At 42.3% G+C, this 19,115-nt stretch overlaps 1 protein-coding gene across 8 annotated transcripts in view; it reads left to right on the top strand.

The window, feature by feature from the left end:
- The window catches only part of cpeb3 (cytoplasmic polyadenylation element binding protein 3), a 43,069-nt gene that overhangs the window by 13,682 nt on the left and 10,272 nt on the right, over positions 1 to 19,115 (top strand). For 6 of the 8 annotated variants that reach the window (XM_039621773.1, XM_039621772.1, XM_031726327.2 and 3 more), the window contains 4 exons: positions 5,120 to 5,176; positions 8,390 to 8,413; positions 9,788 to 9,955; positions 11,428 to 11,517. In XM_039621773.1, the coding sequence (XP_039477707.1) occupies positions 5,120 to 5,176; positions 8,390 to 8,413; positions 9,788 to 9,955; positions 11,428 to 11,517 (339 nt within the window). The remainder of the gene's footprint in view (positions 1 to 5,119; positions 5,177 to 8,389; positions 8,414 to 9,787; positions 9,956 to 11,427; positions 11,518 to 19,115) is intronic. The other 2 variants (XM_031726328.2, XM_039621770.1) reach the window with 1 other exon arrangement.

Raw genomic sequence — 19,115 nt, 5'->3', positions numbered from 1 at the left:
TTGTGGAAGCCCTGTATGGATCCCACCCCACCCGCAATGTCTCTCTCCTAATACACACACACACACACACACACACACACACACACACACACACACACACACACACACACACACACACACACACACACTCTCACATTGTCTCAGCTGGTCTGAATCACATGATCTTGCGTCAGTTACAATTTGCATTGCTTTTCAGTGTGTGAGAGCAGCCTTTAGAAGACTGGAAGTAGTTTATTTTCATAACGAGGTACTATTTCAGTTGTGTATTTAAAGGGATGGTTCAGCATTTGCTAAATGGGCTTATTGGCTTTTTTTTTTTTTTTGCCTCTGAGACTTCAATAAGAAGATAGGCTCTGCTATCAAAACAGCTGCTGTAGTTTGCTCTAGTTTAGCATTAAGGCTACACATTTATCAGCTTATGATGGGGGAAAAACTCTGTTCAGAATCCCAAATTTGTGGTGTTTCTGTAGTTCTGAAGAGTTTTTGAACATTAAACATGATGACAATATAAAATTGTACCTTCTGATTTCTCAAAAACAACCCTCAAAAAAGCCCCTGACCTCTGCCCTGGTACATAAAACTGAAGAGGGCCAACTCTAAAAGGTCAGTTTCTGAGGTTTGTTGAGCTGTTTTGATTTAATAAATGCTAGCGAACATAACTTAGATGTATCTTGAGGCGCTTGAAGTTAGACTAAACTGTGTTCAAAGGAAAGATCCCTATGGGGGCATGCATTACAAGCAAACACAGACAGTGACTGTGGGGTGGGTGGGGGTAAAAGTTTCACATTGTAGGTTTAGCATTATTTCCACAGACTTTAAGATAAGCTAGCTCTGGGATTATGCTACATTACAGCTACGATTTTGCCAGTAACTACAAGCTCCTGGGTGAATGTGATTTTGCTGCTTAACGTTAAGCCTGATGCCTCTAATAGTTGATTTTCTTCATCCTAGGAAGGCTAATGCTATCAATACCACAGTTAATTTAAAAAGTTTGCTTTTGCATTGCTTTAGACATTTAAAGCATCATGTCTAAGCCCAGTCTTGCAGTTGCAATAGCTGTAAAGAGCATAGACCATAAGTTTGTTCATGCCTACCGATAAAATGTTAAGATTAGTCAGTTTTTTATTGTGTTCTTGTTTTGTTTGAACTCTGTTGAATAGCCGATACAATGTACGTTCTGGGTCCATTTCGGCACTCTTTGTTGCCATGTCCTGAACAGATCCCCCTTATTATACATGTGTAGTTTGGCTTGGAATAGAAGAGGCAGGAGATCAATCACTACCCCTGTAGTTAGTCGCTTACATTAGTTATAGGGAGAGGAGGGTGATCCTGGGTTACGTTAGGAAGGTCTAGTCTGTCACCATTTTCACCCCTAATGAGTCTGGGCTTTGGAAACATTAAAACAACCAGCTATAATATCAGGTATTTTGATTTTGCAGAGAGTGGGAGGTGGGGTTACGTGTTGCAATGTTTGGATGTTCTTAGACTATTTAAATGATCAGCTAATTAGCAGATTTCAAATGTTTTCTGGAGCATTTGTCCTAAAGAAAAAACTAGTTTAGACTGCGAGCAGTTTGCCACTGAGGTTTTATAGACAGTTTTGTGTTTTAGTACTGTCTATGTTATGATGGTTGATTGATTATAAACCGGATAGTAAACAATCACTGGAACGATGTTCAGTCAACATCGCTGTGTCAACTTTAACTTCACTGAATCAACGTTGAACCTTAATGCTGGTCCTTCATTATTTTGGCACCATTTCGTTGAAATCTTGACTTAAGACTTAGTCAAGTGGAGAAAGTAATCGAGGGATAGCAAACACTAGTGCTCTTTGACTTTGTGGGCTGTGTAATGGAAAACACAAAGTGGAAACATAATACAAATGAGATGACTAACAATCTAATTGTGCACTTCTTCACTTAACTGAAGAAAAGCAGGAGACCCACCCTTTCTCCTACTTTTCTTGAAAGCTTGTAAAGGTTGAGCCTAAATGTTGGACTTTGTTTCCTATATAAGGGGAAATTTTACTTTGAAGGGCCCCAGGAAAGATAAAAGTTTGTTCTTATTTAATATCACACTGGTATGAAACGGTCATGTATGAGAATCTTCCTTTGGTTCGGGTTCGGAGAGGGGTTGAACCAAATTAACCCAAGGTTAAAGGTCTTTGCTTTGTTGGGCAACTGTTTTTCTGACAAGTTTGTTCTGACCCCTTAAACTTTTCAACCCTTCATAACACACCAGAGGATTTCAACTTAAAAATCACAACCCTGTACTTTAAACAGCCAGTAATGACTCTATAGAGATAAGATGATGTATTTATTGGTCGTGTTAAAGGTTAGATCACACCTTGCTTCCAATAAATTGCACTGTCAGAGTGTTATGTTTTGTTATGGTGGAAATTCATGACTCCAGCAAGCATGACTGAGCTAATCCTGCCCAGGCAACAAAACAAGCCTGGGCTTGTTTAGTTTATTAAAATCATGGTTTGTCCAGATCTCACAAACTATGAAATGGTGTTGAAAGCTTTAATTCCTCAGACAAGTAGAGCATCACAGTTAACTGGATTCTGGAAATCCTCTGTTATTGCTGGAAAGGTATATCATGGTTTTATGACTATTAATTTTATGAGACATTAATGACAGTTGGGAGCAGTTTTGACTCACTGGGTTTAACCACTAGAAACATGTTCTCACCATTTTCTTTTTGAACATTATGGCGTGATAGTTAAAGGAACTTTGGCCCTGTTGCAATCATCTTGTGGATTGTTGGTGTCAGCTCGAGCTGGTATGACGGGGAAGAAGTAGGTTATTCTGACAGAGACACAAAATAACTCTGACTAGGTTTTCTAAGAAAAACATCCACTCCTCTCGGTCTTTTGAGTCATCGATTAAGTCAATGCATTTTTTTTATTTTTTTCCAAAGTCTTTTACTCCCTTTTTAGTACTGGTAATTGAATATTATTTTGGCATTAGTCAGCAAGAAGTGTAGATTTGGGGCACCCTCCTGCTAAGTAAATGTCTTGGCAACTGGGGGAAAAACATATCGCTTACATACAGTTAAAAATGTGCTATAAGGTAGACGAACAAGCAAAACATGAGCAAAGCAGTTGACATGTGAGACATGTGGTGATGAGCCGTGTGAACTGTAGTGAAAACTTGCAGAACAGGATACTTGTAGTTTCAGCAATGATAGATGTTACTTTACTGTTAACCAAATTTTCTAAGTTTAAACACAATAGCTCTGCTTAGGCAGAGATGCCATATACTAAATTGATGCCAACTTGCTTTTTGCTGATCTATCCACTGCCCACTCTTTATCCATTTCTACCTAAGTGGTCGATGTGAGGTAATTTTCCATTTTGCGGATCAGGTCAGGCGAGGGAATTGGAGGTGCTTTTGGAGCCGTGCCTAATGTAGTGGATCTCTCCCGAGCGGCTGGGAGAGAGGGATCGAGAATAGCTCTCTGTGAGGAAATGTCACCAGAACAGCAGTGGCAGCAGCAGCAACTCAGGGGCCCCTCTGGCCCTGCCACTCTTCTCCTAGGGGAAACAGATGGCACATGCCCAGAGTTATTTTAAGGCTTCAGGAGGGTAACTGTACCCCCATGTCACCCAAAATGACTAATCTCTGCAGAAGGCAAGAGCCCTCAGGACCTGTTGCGACATTTACCCTCCAATCAGCAACATTTTATTGTTTCTGTATTCTCTGTGTGTGTGTGTGTGCGCGCCCTAGTCTCCAGTATTTAGTGTGTATTTTTTGATCTTCTTGGCAGTGTTACAGGGTTAAAGTGCATGGCCTGCTAGAAAGCAGAACTGGATTCTCTCTCAAGCACACTTTAGTCAGCGAGACATTTGGGTTTAAACCCTGTAATTTGGTCGAAGAACTAACAAATAGACCACCCACACGTTTACCAATACATGATTCTGTGCAGCTATCCCTTGGGGCTGTTGAACTTGGATGACAGCCTGACTTGACTGTGGGTAGGGAGACAGAGAACGTAGTGGATGATCAGAGAACTTTGTCAAGAGTTGAAAAAAAACCCCACCCCACTGTCAGGACACATACTAGTTGTTTTAGTGTTTACCTCTTCATGATCATTGGTTACTGACACTTGAATGTGAATGCACTGGCTTTGTTTGTCCCCAAGCTCCTAATGTCTGCTGGATTCTGACTGGGTTTGAGGAGTGTGGAAATGCACATCTGTGAAGCTACAGGGTGGCCTCCCCCTTATCCTTCCCTCCAGCCTGCCTATCTGCTTCTTCCACTCTTCTTCACGAGCCAGGAAAAGTCCCCCTCGCTGTCCCCAGTATCTGTCTTTTGTGGGCACATTTTGAAACGTTTAAGAGACTGGCTATGGTGTAAGCAAGTCAAAGTTCACTTAACCTATAGGGACATAGTTCTTCCCTTCAACCCCAGCACTTTGCAAATTGTCACTGAAGTGACTGAAATAACACTTTGCATAGGTGGACAATAAAGCACCAAAAAGGGTATTTGCTTAATATTAATGTGTGAAATGTAAATTTGTGAATATGTTGCTTTATTTTTCCCTTTTTCTTCTGTTGTTGCTAAAATATAAAGCTTATATTTTTGAATTTCTGTGGCTGTCACTGTGAATGACATTGGCTGTAAGGCAACAATTTATTATTTAAAATGGGTAGGTTTTTTTAGGTAGTGCATTTTGTCGTTTGTTTTTTGTACAAGAAGGACGATAACCAGGAAGTCTTTCATTTAGACACCTTATTTCCAAGAAAGCAAAGCTAGATGGGTTCTTGTAACATGTGCACACTGTAACCATAGCAGCTTTGATGAATTCCTAGCCTTGTTGCTGGTTTTGTTTGCTCGAGCATGTGTGCATATGAGATATGTGACAACAAAAGGATGTGTGTCTCAACCTCGTTTTCCCGCATCTGTTGTCTGTGTTTGTCTTTTATGCCATTCTACCAAGTTGTGTACAATGTGTCGGCTGTTTGTGTCATGCTCATCGTGGCTGGCGTTTTCCCATTGCACACAGTACAGTGGAAGATCAAAATGAATGTCTGTCGACAGGCTGACTTTTTATCAGCAAATTCCACGTTTTCCCTTCTTTGTAAAAAGCTTGCTTTTTTTTTTTTCTTTGGCAGGACGTATGGGCCTCAACTTTCATCATCCTGGGGCGGACCACATAATGTCATTGAACAGTAAGTCACATTTTCATTGTAGGGACTGATCATTATTGCTCAAGATAAATGTCACCACTGCTTTTTTGTCCTCTGTGTTCAAAAATAACCAACAGTGGGAGGCATGGTGTTTGATACCTCCATGTCAAACATATGACCTCGCCACAGGGGCCACTGACAGTATGCGCTGGGTACACCTGCCCACCCTCTACTAAGCCCTGGATTCCCTGACACCATAAACCTAAGACAAACCTTTTATCACTGTAGGAAGTGCTATTTACTGACCACTGAATAGCACATCCAAAAATACCCCGAGATGTAAGGCTAGATTCCTCCTCAGTGTCCCAACAGATGGCAGATGACCCAACAGTGACGGGAGATGAGACAGTGAGGAAAATCAGCTCGTTATCTCATATGCAGCTACTTGGATACCACAGAATTTTCCAGCCGAGGTCTTTCCCTCTAAATGGTCTTTGTTTGATGGGATCTAGGATGAGATTTCCTGGATTATTAAAGCTATGTTTCTTTACCACGTTCTAGTATCATTTTTTTTTCCATTTTTGCGTACAAACCTCAGTAAAAAAAAATACAGGATCTCTCATGACTGGTAATCAGAACATATCGGAGAAGTCTTGGTTTCCTCTCTGGACATTTTCAGTCAGCCTACAGGGTGCAGAAATGGGCAAAGGCAGAAGGAAATTTCTCAGCTAAGCAGTTTTTACTGTCGCATCATGACAACACTGATGCTCCTTCCCCATTTTCTTCTTTTCATCATCTCTATCCTCGGAGAACATGCCTCGGATTGATGTTAAACTGTTGTGTCATGGGATAACGCTCAGGCGAGCACAGATCTGTCCATATCTTCCTCGTCTGTCAGAGCTGACTCCGTAGCCTGTGATCGGTGTCGACAGGGGAAGCTTTGGTTTCAACTTTGAGAGTTTCACTCTGAGTTTCTCCTTCATTTCATCCCATTAGCTTTGAGGCTTCAGGCTGTAAAAACCTGCAAGGGTTCTGCTTTCTGCAGATGGCGTTGGAACTTGAAGTGAAAAACAAAAGATGGGAAAGTGATGACTGTAGGTCCTTCCAGATTTATTGGTGTTGTTCACTTGACAGCTTAGCAGAAGTGTCTCTGAGGCTTTTGAAGCAGAGGAGAGAAGGATGCATCAAACTCATCATGCCCAGAGGAAACAAGGAGTTTCCTGTCAAGCGTTTGCTCCCTCTCTCTCAGATACCACACAGTTTGAAGTTTGTACGTATTCTTAACCCCTCACTCTTCTCCTTCCTCCTCTCCCTCCTCAGCTGTATTCTCTCTCAGAGAGGCATCTGATGGTTTCCCAGCACAATGTTTTTTTCATTTTGCCCTGGTTGCTAGGTGACTTTGTTTCTGCCAAGGCCAGACGGTGAGAGGGCAAAGCTGTAGAGACACTGCCCAGGTTTTTTGGATTGGTGAGCCAGATCTTTTTTTAATGAAAACATAGCGAGGGAAAAGAGGCTCAGAGACAATATATACTCCCTGAGAGGAGCCAGAGGGGCAAGTCGCATAATGGGGCTCTCACAATGCAAAGGCCCATATTGGTTTTTGAGGTCTGCTTTGTGACTGATGAGTTTAGAGGGGCAGGAGGGTGTCCTGCTGTTTGTTGGCATTTGCACCACATTTTGCCTACTTTGTGCTTTTGTGGTTTCAGTTTGGATCACAGCGAGATTGAAAACTAAATTGTTTGTGGGAACTTTTCAGAGATTAAGTCCTGAAACGATATTTTTTTTTTTCTTGCATTTAAAACCTATGAAGCATGAAAGTTAATTTTTGGCCTCAGATACAGTATTATGAAAAGTCAGTGGCTCTCCTCCCTTAGATCTACTCGGTCTCAGCATCCTTATCTTCAGTATGGCCAGTATGTAAACTACAGACTTGTATGGTGAATGAAAATCAAACACAGCAGGTTGTAGACTTAGAAGCAACACTGTTCAGTGGCATTTGTACCAATGCCAAATTTTTTTTCAAGTTTTCAAATGTCTGACAACATATAATAGAAAATGCTACAAATGTCTACAAACTCAACCACAGAACACACGTAAAGACAACGGCTGTTTCATTAAAAACCATTTAGTTCCACATTTAATAGGTTTGGTTGATGGAGACAACATCACATGACCTCTGATCAGTAAAGAATTTGAAAATGGTTAGAAATAGGACAGAAGATGCTAATTTTGTTACCGTCTTGGTGTTTTGAAACTCCATGTTACAAACAATGGGTGGCTGTGAAATCAAAGACTGAAAACACTCACAGGCTGACCATTTGTGATTGACATTAGTGAGTGAACACATCCTGAATACCCCTCCCTTATGACTCTAATAATGAATTTATTCTTAATTCAGTTTGTTAAAGGCTAAACGTGAGCAAATTTTGTTAATATCCTCCATTATCTATATTTTTGCAGCTTATCATTTCACGACAATAAAATGAGCACTAAAATGTAAAAAAGCAATAACTGAGGTCAGTTTAAAAGCTGGCGCACGTGTCTAGCTGGGGGACACAAGTGATCACAGTGCTGTACTTTGGCCTCTGTATATTTGGATCAATTGAGCTGTGACATCACAGCCTGCTTTCCACTGCTTCCCTCTGCATGTCATCCTTTTCAGAGCCCCAAGGCTGCCAACATCGTCCATACACTCTTCTTATCCTGTGGGAAGTTTCCACTTGGACCTGGCTTGCAAGCCCAGACCTAAGAACACCTTTTAATATTTTACCAAGGCCATGATAATGACTAACCTGCTTTACCTGCTGTTCTGCATGCACTCTACTTTATGGCCTCATTTGTGAATATTCACAGAAGATTAGGAGGAACTCACGCCATTGCGGGTTTATTAAGCCAAGATTACAATCGCCAGCTCTGGGGCGTTGCATTATGCTGTCGGGTATCTCGGTCATTTCCGTAGCCAAACCTCACCTATCGTCCTCCCTGCCTGCCGTGCAGTATCTGTCTGTTGCAAAGGCAGGTGCAGCAGGTTTACTGAGGGCTGGTGCCAGGTTGTAATAATCACTCCCGTCCCATTGCTGAAGCTTAGGTGTGGCCATCTGTGGTTTCACTGTTGCCTTAGAGATGTTCCTAGTTTTTTTTCCCTTCTTCTTTTACAATACCCATGTGTCTATATCTCTTTCCTATCCCTGTTCCTGCCCCAACCCTCTGTCTCTCCTTGTGTTTCTCCCCTTCCCCCACTGTGCTGACAAGCAGCCCGGAGCTATGGCCGAAGAAGAGGTAACGTGTGGCATTTTCTCTGGGGGTTCTGCTTGCCATGTCGGCCGTGTTCTTTCTCCGAGGCTGAGGGGGGTCTTAGTGTGGTGTCACTATCTGCTTTTCACCTGTGCTGTGATGGAATGAAATCATATTAATTTCGACACAGTGTTTTCCATGTTGTGCATTTAATTAGGAAGGGGTGCAGGGGTCCATCAAATCTCTCTGTATGACTCTTAGTTTGCTTGATGGTGAGAGGAAAAAAAAATCTATCCGACAATTTTCTTTTCTCTCTCTATTCTGAGTCAGATTTCCATCTTTAATATTTACGATATGATCTGTAGTGAAATTATTGGTGTTGTATGCAAATGCATTCCAATCTTAAAAGAAAAGTATCAGCAGTTCTTGCTTTGGTATCATTCAAATCAAACAATCTCACAGCATGTTTGGCTGAAGTGCTTGCAAAATCGATTTTAAGGGTTTCCTTACAGAGTACGCTGACTCAGAAGTAATCCAATCATCGTGATGGCAAAGATGGGTGCTTTCAGCGGGGCTCATCTCTGATTTGATGTGCATTTTAACCAATTTTGTCTTTCTTCTGGAGTAAAAAGGAAAGCTACTGTGTGACATTTGTAAGGTCACTGCAGCACAGGGCTTGGGGATTATAGGTTATAGCATTAGCATGGTGAAGCCAGTGACATGCAGTGAATCATGCCTCAGTAAAATTGCTTTGTAATTGTTCCCTAAGTACAGACATGGACGCAAATAAAAGTCTGATAATGCGCTGCGAATGCGCTGCGAATGCGCTCCTGAATGCCACAATTTAAAAAAATACACTAAAGTAATGCACCAGTTCCAGCTCCACCTATTCTCATTATCAGCCGTGCAGTGTGGTGAACGGTAGCAAACCTGATTGTAATAATGATTAGCATAACATTGTGACAACATGATTAGGACACTGTTTCCAAAAGTATGTGGACACAGAGACATTACAACCATATGGTGATGTTGAAGACCATTAGCATGGTTGTCCATATATGTCTGCCTAAATTCTCCAAAAAGCTACAATTAGCCTTTTAGGTAACACTACAGCAGAATCTGAGAATTTTGCAGAATTTCTGATAGTTCAGATATAAATCTGCATGTTTATAGAACATCTTTATCACATAAGAGTCAGAGTGGACGTAATAAGAGGTGGAAGAAAACTGCCCAGCAGACAGGGCTTATAGTCAGAATTATGGTGGTAATCTCCAATATCCAAATTGCTGCTGCTACTACAAACCACATCTCACACCCTCCCTCTGTTTTTTCGTATGTAACACTCTCTTACGTTTCTGTCTTCCTGTGTTTTCCCCCGTCCGTCTTCCTGGTGTCCTTCTTCTCTTCCTCTTCTCCCAGGTCGTTCCTGTCTTTTTCCCTATGAAGACGGCTTTCTTGATGATGGCCATGGTGATCCCTCCTTAACTCCGGGCCTGAACTCGCCAACCCGCGGTCAGAACGGAGAGAGGATGGAGCGCTACTCCAGGAAGGTCTTTGTTGGAGGCCTCCCCCCTGACATAGACGAAGGTAGAGGAAGGCTTATTTTTCATTTATACATTCGGAGAAACACAATCCCTTAATGTCAGGTTCCTTTTTTTTTCTTTGTGTGTCAGCACCACTCTGTGATATATTAAAACTTCCAAGTTTCACAAACTGCAGACTGTGTTTTTGGCTGTTTGCCACTGAAAGTTAAACTGACATATGCGAGTCGTACTTGAGGGCAATTTGACACTCCTTGTTGAGGATTATAATTTACCCACCACCAGTTTGAACTTCTACTATTAAAACTTCTACAATTTCTACTTAACCACACTTAACCATTTCTTAACCGTAGCACATACCGAGAAATGCTCTTATTGTTTTGTTTTTTTAATAAAAACATATAAAGTGCTTAGCAAATATTAAGCGAACGCCAGCAGTTTGTAAAACTAGTTTAGCAAAGAGATTAGAAAGACAATGGACTCAGCAAGGCTAACATTTGTCTTTTGTTTTTAGTCTAGTTAGCTAAGCTAACTAGCTTCCAGTCATATCATCATATTTATTATACACACACTCTTTCCACCAAACTCCTTGTGAGAAAGTGAATGAATGCATTTCCCGCAATGTATTATTTTATGGACCCGTAAAAAGTACCTGCTAAGTGTATGAATTTTAGCCGCTGTTCAGTAAAAGTGTAGCATTAAATTTGCTGTATATTTAGACCCAATAAATCAATTTTGCCAATTTATCAAAGTTGAAGTGAAAATATTGTTTCTGTGCTAGCTTCACTAATGCTAAACATTAGTGAAGCTAGTTTAGCCTCTAGCATTTAGCAAGTTTAGCATGATTCTCACCACTTGGCAGCCATCTTGGTTAAAGGCTTTGGGCTTTTACCAAGAAAAACAGCAGGTGCACTTACCTTTATGTTTACCATAATAAAAGCTAGATACCCTTGTCACCATCAGCCTCAGTTGTGCACATGCATCACTGCAACAAAACGACTAGTTGATATGTTTTGCAGTTCGGCTGCAGATTGGCTCTATGGGGGAGAGGTGGGGACACTGCAGTCCTTATCATATTTAAAATCTACTTTTGATTTTTATTTAATTTTTTTAGTTTCTCTTTTAATGATGGTGATTTCTATGTTTTAACATCTATGACCTAAAAACAACCTGTCATTAATTTGGGATATTTACTTTTATGTGTCCATTTTGTGTCTTTTTTTCTTTTGTCTGTGTCCATACAGTGAACAAGCATATGTGCTACTGAGTTGTTGCACAATACTTTGCCCTAACCAGAATGAAAAATGCATGAGTTTCCACAACACTAGTCAGCCCAGTGCACACTGGATGTGCTCGGCTTGTGTTCCTGTTTAATGCAGTAGCGACTACTGCAGCAGGAATAGAGCAAAAAATAGAAAGCAGCTCTGCATACACTCCTTTACATACATTTTACATGAACAACCATGAGAGAATCTTTCAATTTCATGTTTCCTTTTTGTCTTTTCTTTATTTTCGCAGATGAAATCACCAACAGTTTCCGTCGCTATGGGCACCTGGTGGTAGACTGGCCCCACAAAGCTGAGAGCAAATCCTACTTCCCCCCTAAAGGTAATAGTCGGTTCTCATACCATAATCTCTATTTTCCCATCAGACATCAAAGTCTAGACCAATAAATATCACCTCAGGTGCATCGCCATTTTGGAGTTTTGCAAAGATTCGTATTACGCAGAATCCGCGGATCATGCTGGGCAACCTCAGAGGTGTTTGTTTATGTTAGCAACCACCTTTAGGCATCGCACAGAGAGACACATACAGCGTGTAATGACTCTATAACTGGCCACCAAGAGTTTTAACCCCAGAAGTGTTTGCTCGAGTGAGCACCTGAGGAGTGTGAAAGTTTTTCGCCTTTCTGCACAGGCTCTTGGGTGTCATTTTCTGGCAGCTGATCAGAGTCACGCCTCCCTCCTCAAAGCCTCTACATCACTCCCTCTGGCCTGGGAGCTACAGTGTGTCATATTAGGGAAGCTATTAAAGACGCTCTGGAAATAACTGACATTCCATAGGCAGATGGTAATACGCTGCATCTGGAGGACCTGCAAAAATCTCTGCCAATTTATCCCCCACTCTCATTTTTCAACATCCCCCTCTCTTTTTTAGCTTGGGAGGATTATTTTGAATAGGCTTGGGTCTACTAATATCCAAAACCACGGGGGGAAAAAATGCAGCATCCTTTTAGGGGAATGAATGAGCTTAGGATGCCGCCATGTAAGGGGAGGAGACATGTAGGACTGGGGATCTGTGTAGAATTCATCTCTTGCTCTAATTTTAAACCACGCTCCCAAAACTCAGAGAGAAACCGCTAAAATATCCTGTTTATATCACACTCTCTGTATTAACTGGCAGAGGGAGCTTGGACACATGCCTGGTGACAGAGATTTTAGCACTAATAGCTCCGGGCGTGAGAGTAAGAACACACACTCGTGTTTGTGTGTGTGTGTGTGTGTGTGTGAGTGCGTCTCGCTGTGCGACGAATGATTTACAAATGTGGGATTGGCGTCAAGAGGTCATCGGCCTTTTTCCCCGTGTTAAACGTCCTTCCAAGCTTGACCGAATGGAAGATGGCTGTCACTTTCCGCCTTGATTCACATTTAACTGTCGGGAGTATGTGACTACAGTTATGAAAGCGTTTTGGTTCAGGGATGACTCATATTGTGGCTCAGACTGAATTTAGGGGCTGGGTAACACTCTCTTGGTGCAAGGAGAGGGTTGGAGTAAGGACAAACATGAACTAGCTGTGCTCTTTGTTCCTATGCTGTAACGGGAGTATTATTGGGGTCTCTGTTTTTGACACTTTGGCCATGAATTATAGCACATTATTGCGTTTTACATTTTAATTTAATTTTTAGTTTCTTTGGTCACCAGAGCAAAAAAAACCCCCAAAAACTGCATGTATAGAATCACTAGTTAAATCTGATCAAACATGCTTAAAGAGTTTAAAGTTACTTTGACTGCCATGCTATTCTCATGGCACTTTTATGGAGAAGGAATATTGCTGTAGTTACAGTGGATTCAAAAACTCGCCATATTTTTCGGACCTTAAGGCGAACCGGATTATAAGGCCCACTGTCGATGAACGGGTCTGTTTTCATACATAAGGCGCACCGGATTATAAGGCGCATTAAGCGAAACAAAACAGTCAGATAAGTCAAACTTTATTCAACTCATTCTTCTTGCTTCCTCCTCTTTCGTACCATTGATCCATTAATGTAGAATTCTCTTGCAGCTGCTCTATTCCCATGTTGTTGCAGTATATTAATGACTAACTCGTATTGTGGATGGATTATCTCAGTTGTTCTCCTGACTGAAGTTTGGTCCGTTTACAGCATCCTGCCATGCGATTGCATTTGTCCCTAACCATCGGGAACCCTCACGTTAACTTTTATCGAGTGGAAAAACGTTAGCATTCATCCTCCAGCTTCACTGTGTTTATGTTATGCTAACATAGCTATGTCGCTAGCGATCACGTAGCACATCATTATATACCAGCTAGCCCAACTTCAGTAACCCTACAAAAGTCACTGCTGTTTAGTTTTCTGTCTTTATTTATCTTGGAAATGACAGCAGAGCCATACGTTTGAATTTTTTCAGAAATTCCTCAGTCAGAACATGCTATATCATGTTTAGGTGGAAACTAGCGAGCTAACTTCCTGCTAACTTCTAACTCCGTTAAATTTGATAAATTCTGTTTTCATGGATGCCTGGATGTTAAACTTAATTATCACACGTGGTAAAGCATCAACGCTGATCATAAAGGATTTTAAGTGCGCCTTATAGTGCGGAAAATGAGTTATGTTAAAGAGGCCTTTTTAGTTTATTCAATTATTACCTTATTCTGGAGATCATTTATACATTGATCTCCAGAATGCTATCCTTAGTACCAGAGGACACATTTACCTACTGGTGACTATAGTGCAGTATCTGGCTCTTTAAAGATGGACATACTTTCCTTAACAGTTACACTTGCATTTATCAGGTGGCCGGACACACGACCCCAAACCATTGCTAATGGTGCATTGAGTTAGCTGCATGCATGATGTTCGACATAGCAGTTTTAAATAGACAAAAGGTAAATGTTTGTGTTTCTGATGCCCTTAAGCGTGCAAGCTGTTACAGCTTTATACGATACTGGTGTTTTGTTTTTATGAACTAGATGGAACATCCCTGTTTGATGCCGTGTTTGTGGGGAGGGGGTGTGAACAGTAAGCTCTGGTCAGTGCGGGGCTGCCGCTCACACCCTCTCCTGTCGCCTAAACACTGTCATCACTATTGTTGGCAATGAGCTTCAAATGTTAGGGAGCTATTTCTGTCTGTGACCGGGGATAAAAACAGCAGGAGGAGGAGGAAGGTGGTTGTTGTTTGCATGGCATAGCCTGAGCACTGCAAACATACTGCTCTGCATCCTGTAGTTACCTTGTGCCAGACTTGTTTGAATGTCATCTACATCCCCCTCCTTATCTAAATGCTGAAAGGCTGAAATAATGGCAGCAGAGAAGTGCTGCAGAGGTACGCCAGTACTCGGGGCTTGATTTATCTTCTCGCACTCGTGTGGGGATTATATCCAGTGAGTGACTTCCTCAAATTGAGATGATTAGTGATGCTTCACTTCGCCGCTCCTCTGCTCTACCGCCGACTACTCTGCAATTGCTTCAGAGCCTCAGGGGCCTGTATTTGTTTTTAGGAGAGCAGATGTTTGTGTCCCCCTTCATCCATCCAGCCAAGCCCTCCTCCTCCTCCTCCTCCTCCTCTCCCTCTACTTCTTCTTCTTCTCTTCCTCCTGCTGTCAGCGGCCCGTCTCGTTACATTTTGTGTCAGAGTCGCAGCCTTCCCTCTCTCACAGCACATATAGCATACATGGAGGTTTAGTGTCTTCTATCCTTTGCATCTCATCCAGGCCTTTGAAGTATGTGCAGAAGAGCACTGTTTGTGAGAGTATTAATGATAAGCCTGGATTTAAATGTCCCCATTAAAGCCAGAGAGGTTCACACTGTGACCACGCTCGCTCAGCTTATCTAGCCATCGCGGATTGGATTTCAGCAAAGTCAACATAACTTTCAATTGATGAGATAATGGGCAGAATAGGATTGCACTGTATGACTTTGATGTAGCAGTGGAAAGATGTTGGCGCACTGCTTAAAGTCCGAGCTCACGCTATCAAATTCAAAGATACGAAAGCAGATCAAGTAGAAACTAGTTCAGAGAGCAGTCATTATGGAGCCGTTCTTTAAAAATAAGAGAGATGTCGGCGTTCGTTTTCTATCGCCGGCTGAAAACAACGACTGTTGTGACTTTACTAAAGGTTCCAACTACTTCTCAGCACTTTAGTGTATTCATATTAGCTGTACAGACATGAAATTGTTATCAGCCTTCCCACCTAATCTCCCAAAAAGGTCAAACTAGCAGCTCACGTCTTTTGTTTCACTCCACAAAATGTCATCCTGTTGCCACTGACGTGACACTTTCTCTCCACATGAGTCAATCAGCTGGCCTCCTTTGCTGGAAAGGCTCGGTCCTGCGTGAAGTCATCGGTTTGTCCAAGAGGGGGACTGCCTTTCGTTTGTCTGTGAACTGCGCTCTATAGGAGGAAAGAAATGCTGCTGGTGTACATATTCTCGCCCCCCACCCACCCCCAGCCCGCTCGCTAGACAGTGCTTGGAGCTCAGCAGCAAAGCCCTGTAAATCTCAGGCACGAGCCACTGCAGATCTGTGCTCTCCTCCCGCGGCATAAGCCTCTGCACTGCGCAAGGATGATGGAAAAAGAGAGAAATCCTCAGCACCATTCAGATGTTGGAGCGTTGGAGGGGGACAGAGTGGCCAGGGGAATCTGCGCAGGCCGCTTTAACAAGCAGCCTTGGCTGAAGTATTATTTTGATCGTGACATGTAGAATTATGAGGCTCTTATTCCAGGGAAGCTGTCCAACCACAGAAGTCTAGTTCAGGACTCTTTAAAGTTTGCATATTGTCTTGAATGTGCAGGATTTTTTTGTTTGTATTAATGGGAAGTTTGCTGTGAGATTTTCCCCTCCAACAGGTGTAATGGTGTGACAGTTCACGTACTGGTTGCAGTGCAAAGTGGGGTGTAGCAAATAGAAATGACTGCCTCACTTTTAGGTCTTTTGCATCAACTCTACAACTTCCTAACCGGGTACATTAAAGCGGGAGCTTTCTGTCCGCCTCGACCGTCTCTGCTATTTTAAAACTCTCCGTTTGTAAGGCAGCCATTCATGCGCCCTCTCTCCCTTCTCTTCCTACCTTTTCTCCCTTTTTAAAAAAAACCCCTCTCTTGCTCTTCTCCCCCTCCTCCTTCTCCCTCTCTGCCTCTCTCTTCTGCCCTGGGTCATGGAACACGTTGTTCCCTCCTTCAGACTGTATGAGCTGCTGGCTAGCTCTGCCTTTTCATGCCTCCCCCCCTCTTGTGCACGACTGCAGTTGCCTTTTTTTTTTTTCTCTCTTCCGAGGGGGAATGTCAGTACTAAACCACATGATTTCTCCCAATGACAAACCCTCTTTATGTAAGCCTGCAACCCAGAGACAGGGGGTCTTATGTCGGGTGATGATGAGGCACGTGGAGGAAGATGATGATGCACAAAAATCCTCTTTATGTCATGTCTGATTGTGCATTTCCTGTGTGTGGTGCGGACAGGGGTTAGCTCTGTAAGGACCAGTTACAAAAAAGACAGAGATTAGTTGGTCGCTTCAAGCAGCTGATTTTAATTAGTTTTGCATTGTGGATATTATTGTTTTGCTCACAGTGGTACAGTTTGTTGTTGGGGAACACATCATAGCCCCACTGAGCTTATTAGCCTGCAAAACCAACAGCTAAAACCCTTTAATTAGTGAGGTCCCCTGGGGTTACTTTGCATAATGCTTAGATGCATGCAGAGACTTAATGTCGTGCACTGCTGCTGTGTTGGCAAAATCTGATATTTATCTAATTGACATACTGTTAATACATATCTCATTTTTAAGAATTTGTCAGAAGACAAAATGAAAAAAAAATCATCTGGGGTGTCTTGGAAAAGTCTCCCCCCTCCCACCTACCATCATTTACTGATGAATTTCAAAGTGGAATTAACCTGGATTTGTATTAAGATTTGAATGAATACATCTAAATGGATTCATCTGATTTACTTTGTAAATCCCTAAATAAGATGCAATGCCAACAAGTTAACTTCAGAGGTCCTGTGGATTAGTAGTATAAACTGGAGCCAAATGACTCTTTTATTAAAAGAAAGTGGAAAGAATATCTTACCTATACCTCAGAGATTCAACGTGGATACTAAAGATAATACTGAAGGAGTGGGAAAGTTCCACAGTGGAGATGGGAGTATCGGTCCATAGATCAGCTTTAAACTGTCCATTTCATGGAGTGGATCTATATGGAAAGGTTGCCAGTACGTAAAACACATTTAGAGTTGGAAAGGGTAAGTGGCAGATTTCCCGAAAAGTTCTCTGATCAGACAAGACTAAAAGCTGATTTAGACTCGTGCAGGGAATCTTTGTAGAGCCTACGATGCACATTTATGCTTGTGCTGGTGAAATATTGTGTGTGGTGGTGTCCTGGTGTTTTCTATGCGGTGTGAGACAATAGAGACAAATAAAATGACCCTGCTGTGTCACCAATCTTTACCGTGGCCAGATGTTTTTTTGTTTTTTTAATTAGGAGCAAATATATTTGTCCCCTAAGTTTTTGCACTTTTGTACATTCCCCAGCTTCAGCAATCTCCGACCTGACGTGTAGTTATATTTCTAGGGAGGTTCACATCAAATAGCTGTAGATCACAGTGTAGGGTTTCACGTGGGTCTGCGGTTACATTGTAGCTACAGCGTAGATTTCCCGCTGATGCATAGATCCCCAATAAAACATAACTTTTCAGTTTCAGTCTGCCAGGAAGGCTAAGAGTGTCCGCTTTCAGCAGGACAATGGCCTTAAACACAACTCTAATCCCACATTGGAGTGGTTTAAAGGTAAAGCTCAGACTTTAGTGCAATTGAGAATCTGTGGCATTACTTGAAGATGCTGCTTTACACCAGTACGACTCATGTGACTTGAAAGAGCCGGAGCAGTTTCACCTTGGAGAACGGGCGAAAATCCCAGTTGCCAGATGTGTTAAACTGAAAGAGACGTGCCCCGAGAGCCTTGCTTCAAAAGGTAGCTCTACAAAGTACGGGGTGAATTCTTAAACACACTCAGGTTTTCACCATGAAAGTGGTAGACATTCTGTATTGCAGATCCTGAGTGTGGAGTTCAGGGAAGGACTACTTTTCTTCCCATCTACTGACCAGTTTAAGTTCCAACGCAGTTTTGTGTTTGGTGGCTTCTGCAAAAATGCTGCTTTTGGGTTCTTTTCAGTATTTTCTGCGCAGTCACAATTTTCTCGCTCTTCAGAGTCATCAGATCACAATGCTGAAGCTTCATACACTGCGTGGAAATCTGCTGCAGTGTTTTCTGCTGTTGTAGATGCTGATGTCAGGAAGATGCAGTAGTCATCACTGCTAGAGGGAGAGCAGTGCCACATCACTGCGATGGCGAGACGCGTCATATGCATCAGGGCACATGCCTCATGTTCAGTCGCAGTCGGACAAAAACCCTTTCTCCTAAGGACAAACGCGCATCTGCTTTTTTTCCAGCTTACCTTTGAGACTGGCGGCCGTTTTCTTTCTTGCATTGCTTTTATCCCCCCCTTCCCTAATACATGCACGCAGATGCATCTGCACACCACAGTTGATTGGGTCTGCTGAGTCAGACCTTTCTTTTTTTTCTCCTCCACTTTCTGCTTATCTAAACTGTAGCAGCTCCACTCAGAAATGTTAAAACATGAAAGTTGCATTGCCACTCATGCGTTTGTCCATGTAAGTGTGTGTCACTGGGTTTTGCATATGTATACGTGTTAGGGTGATACGATGTCAAAGATAATTGGGTTCTCACTGGAACAAATGGCCTTTGAAGATACACAATAGGTGAAGTGACTGGAGTCGGAGTGTCCTCCGGTAGAAACCCACTCAAACTCCTCAGACAGCAGCTCGTAATCCTCTGACTCATGGGTGCCACAGGTGTCGCCGGGTCCTTTCTGGCATAAATAGAGCAATAAATGAATAGGTTAGTGTTATTCAGAGGTGACTGTCTGGCATTATCTCCTGCCTTTTTT

The sequence above is a fragment of the Oreochromis aureus genome, linkage group 13 (assembly GCF_013358895.1).
Source record: "Oreochromis aureus strain Israel breed Guangdong linkage group 13, ZZ_aureus, whole genome shotgun sequence".
Taxonomy (NCBI): Eukaryota; Metazoa; Chordata; class Actinopteri; order Cichliformes; family Cichlidae; genus Oreochromis; species Oreochromis aureus.
The sequence above is the reverse complement of the archived record's forward strand: the minus strand, read 5'-3'. Positions and strand labels throughout refer to the sequence as shown.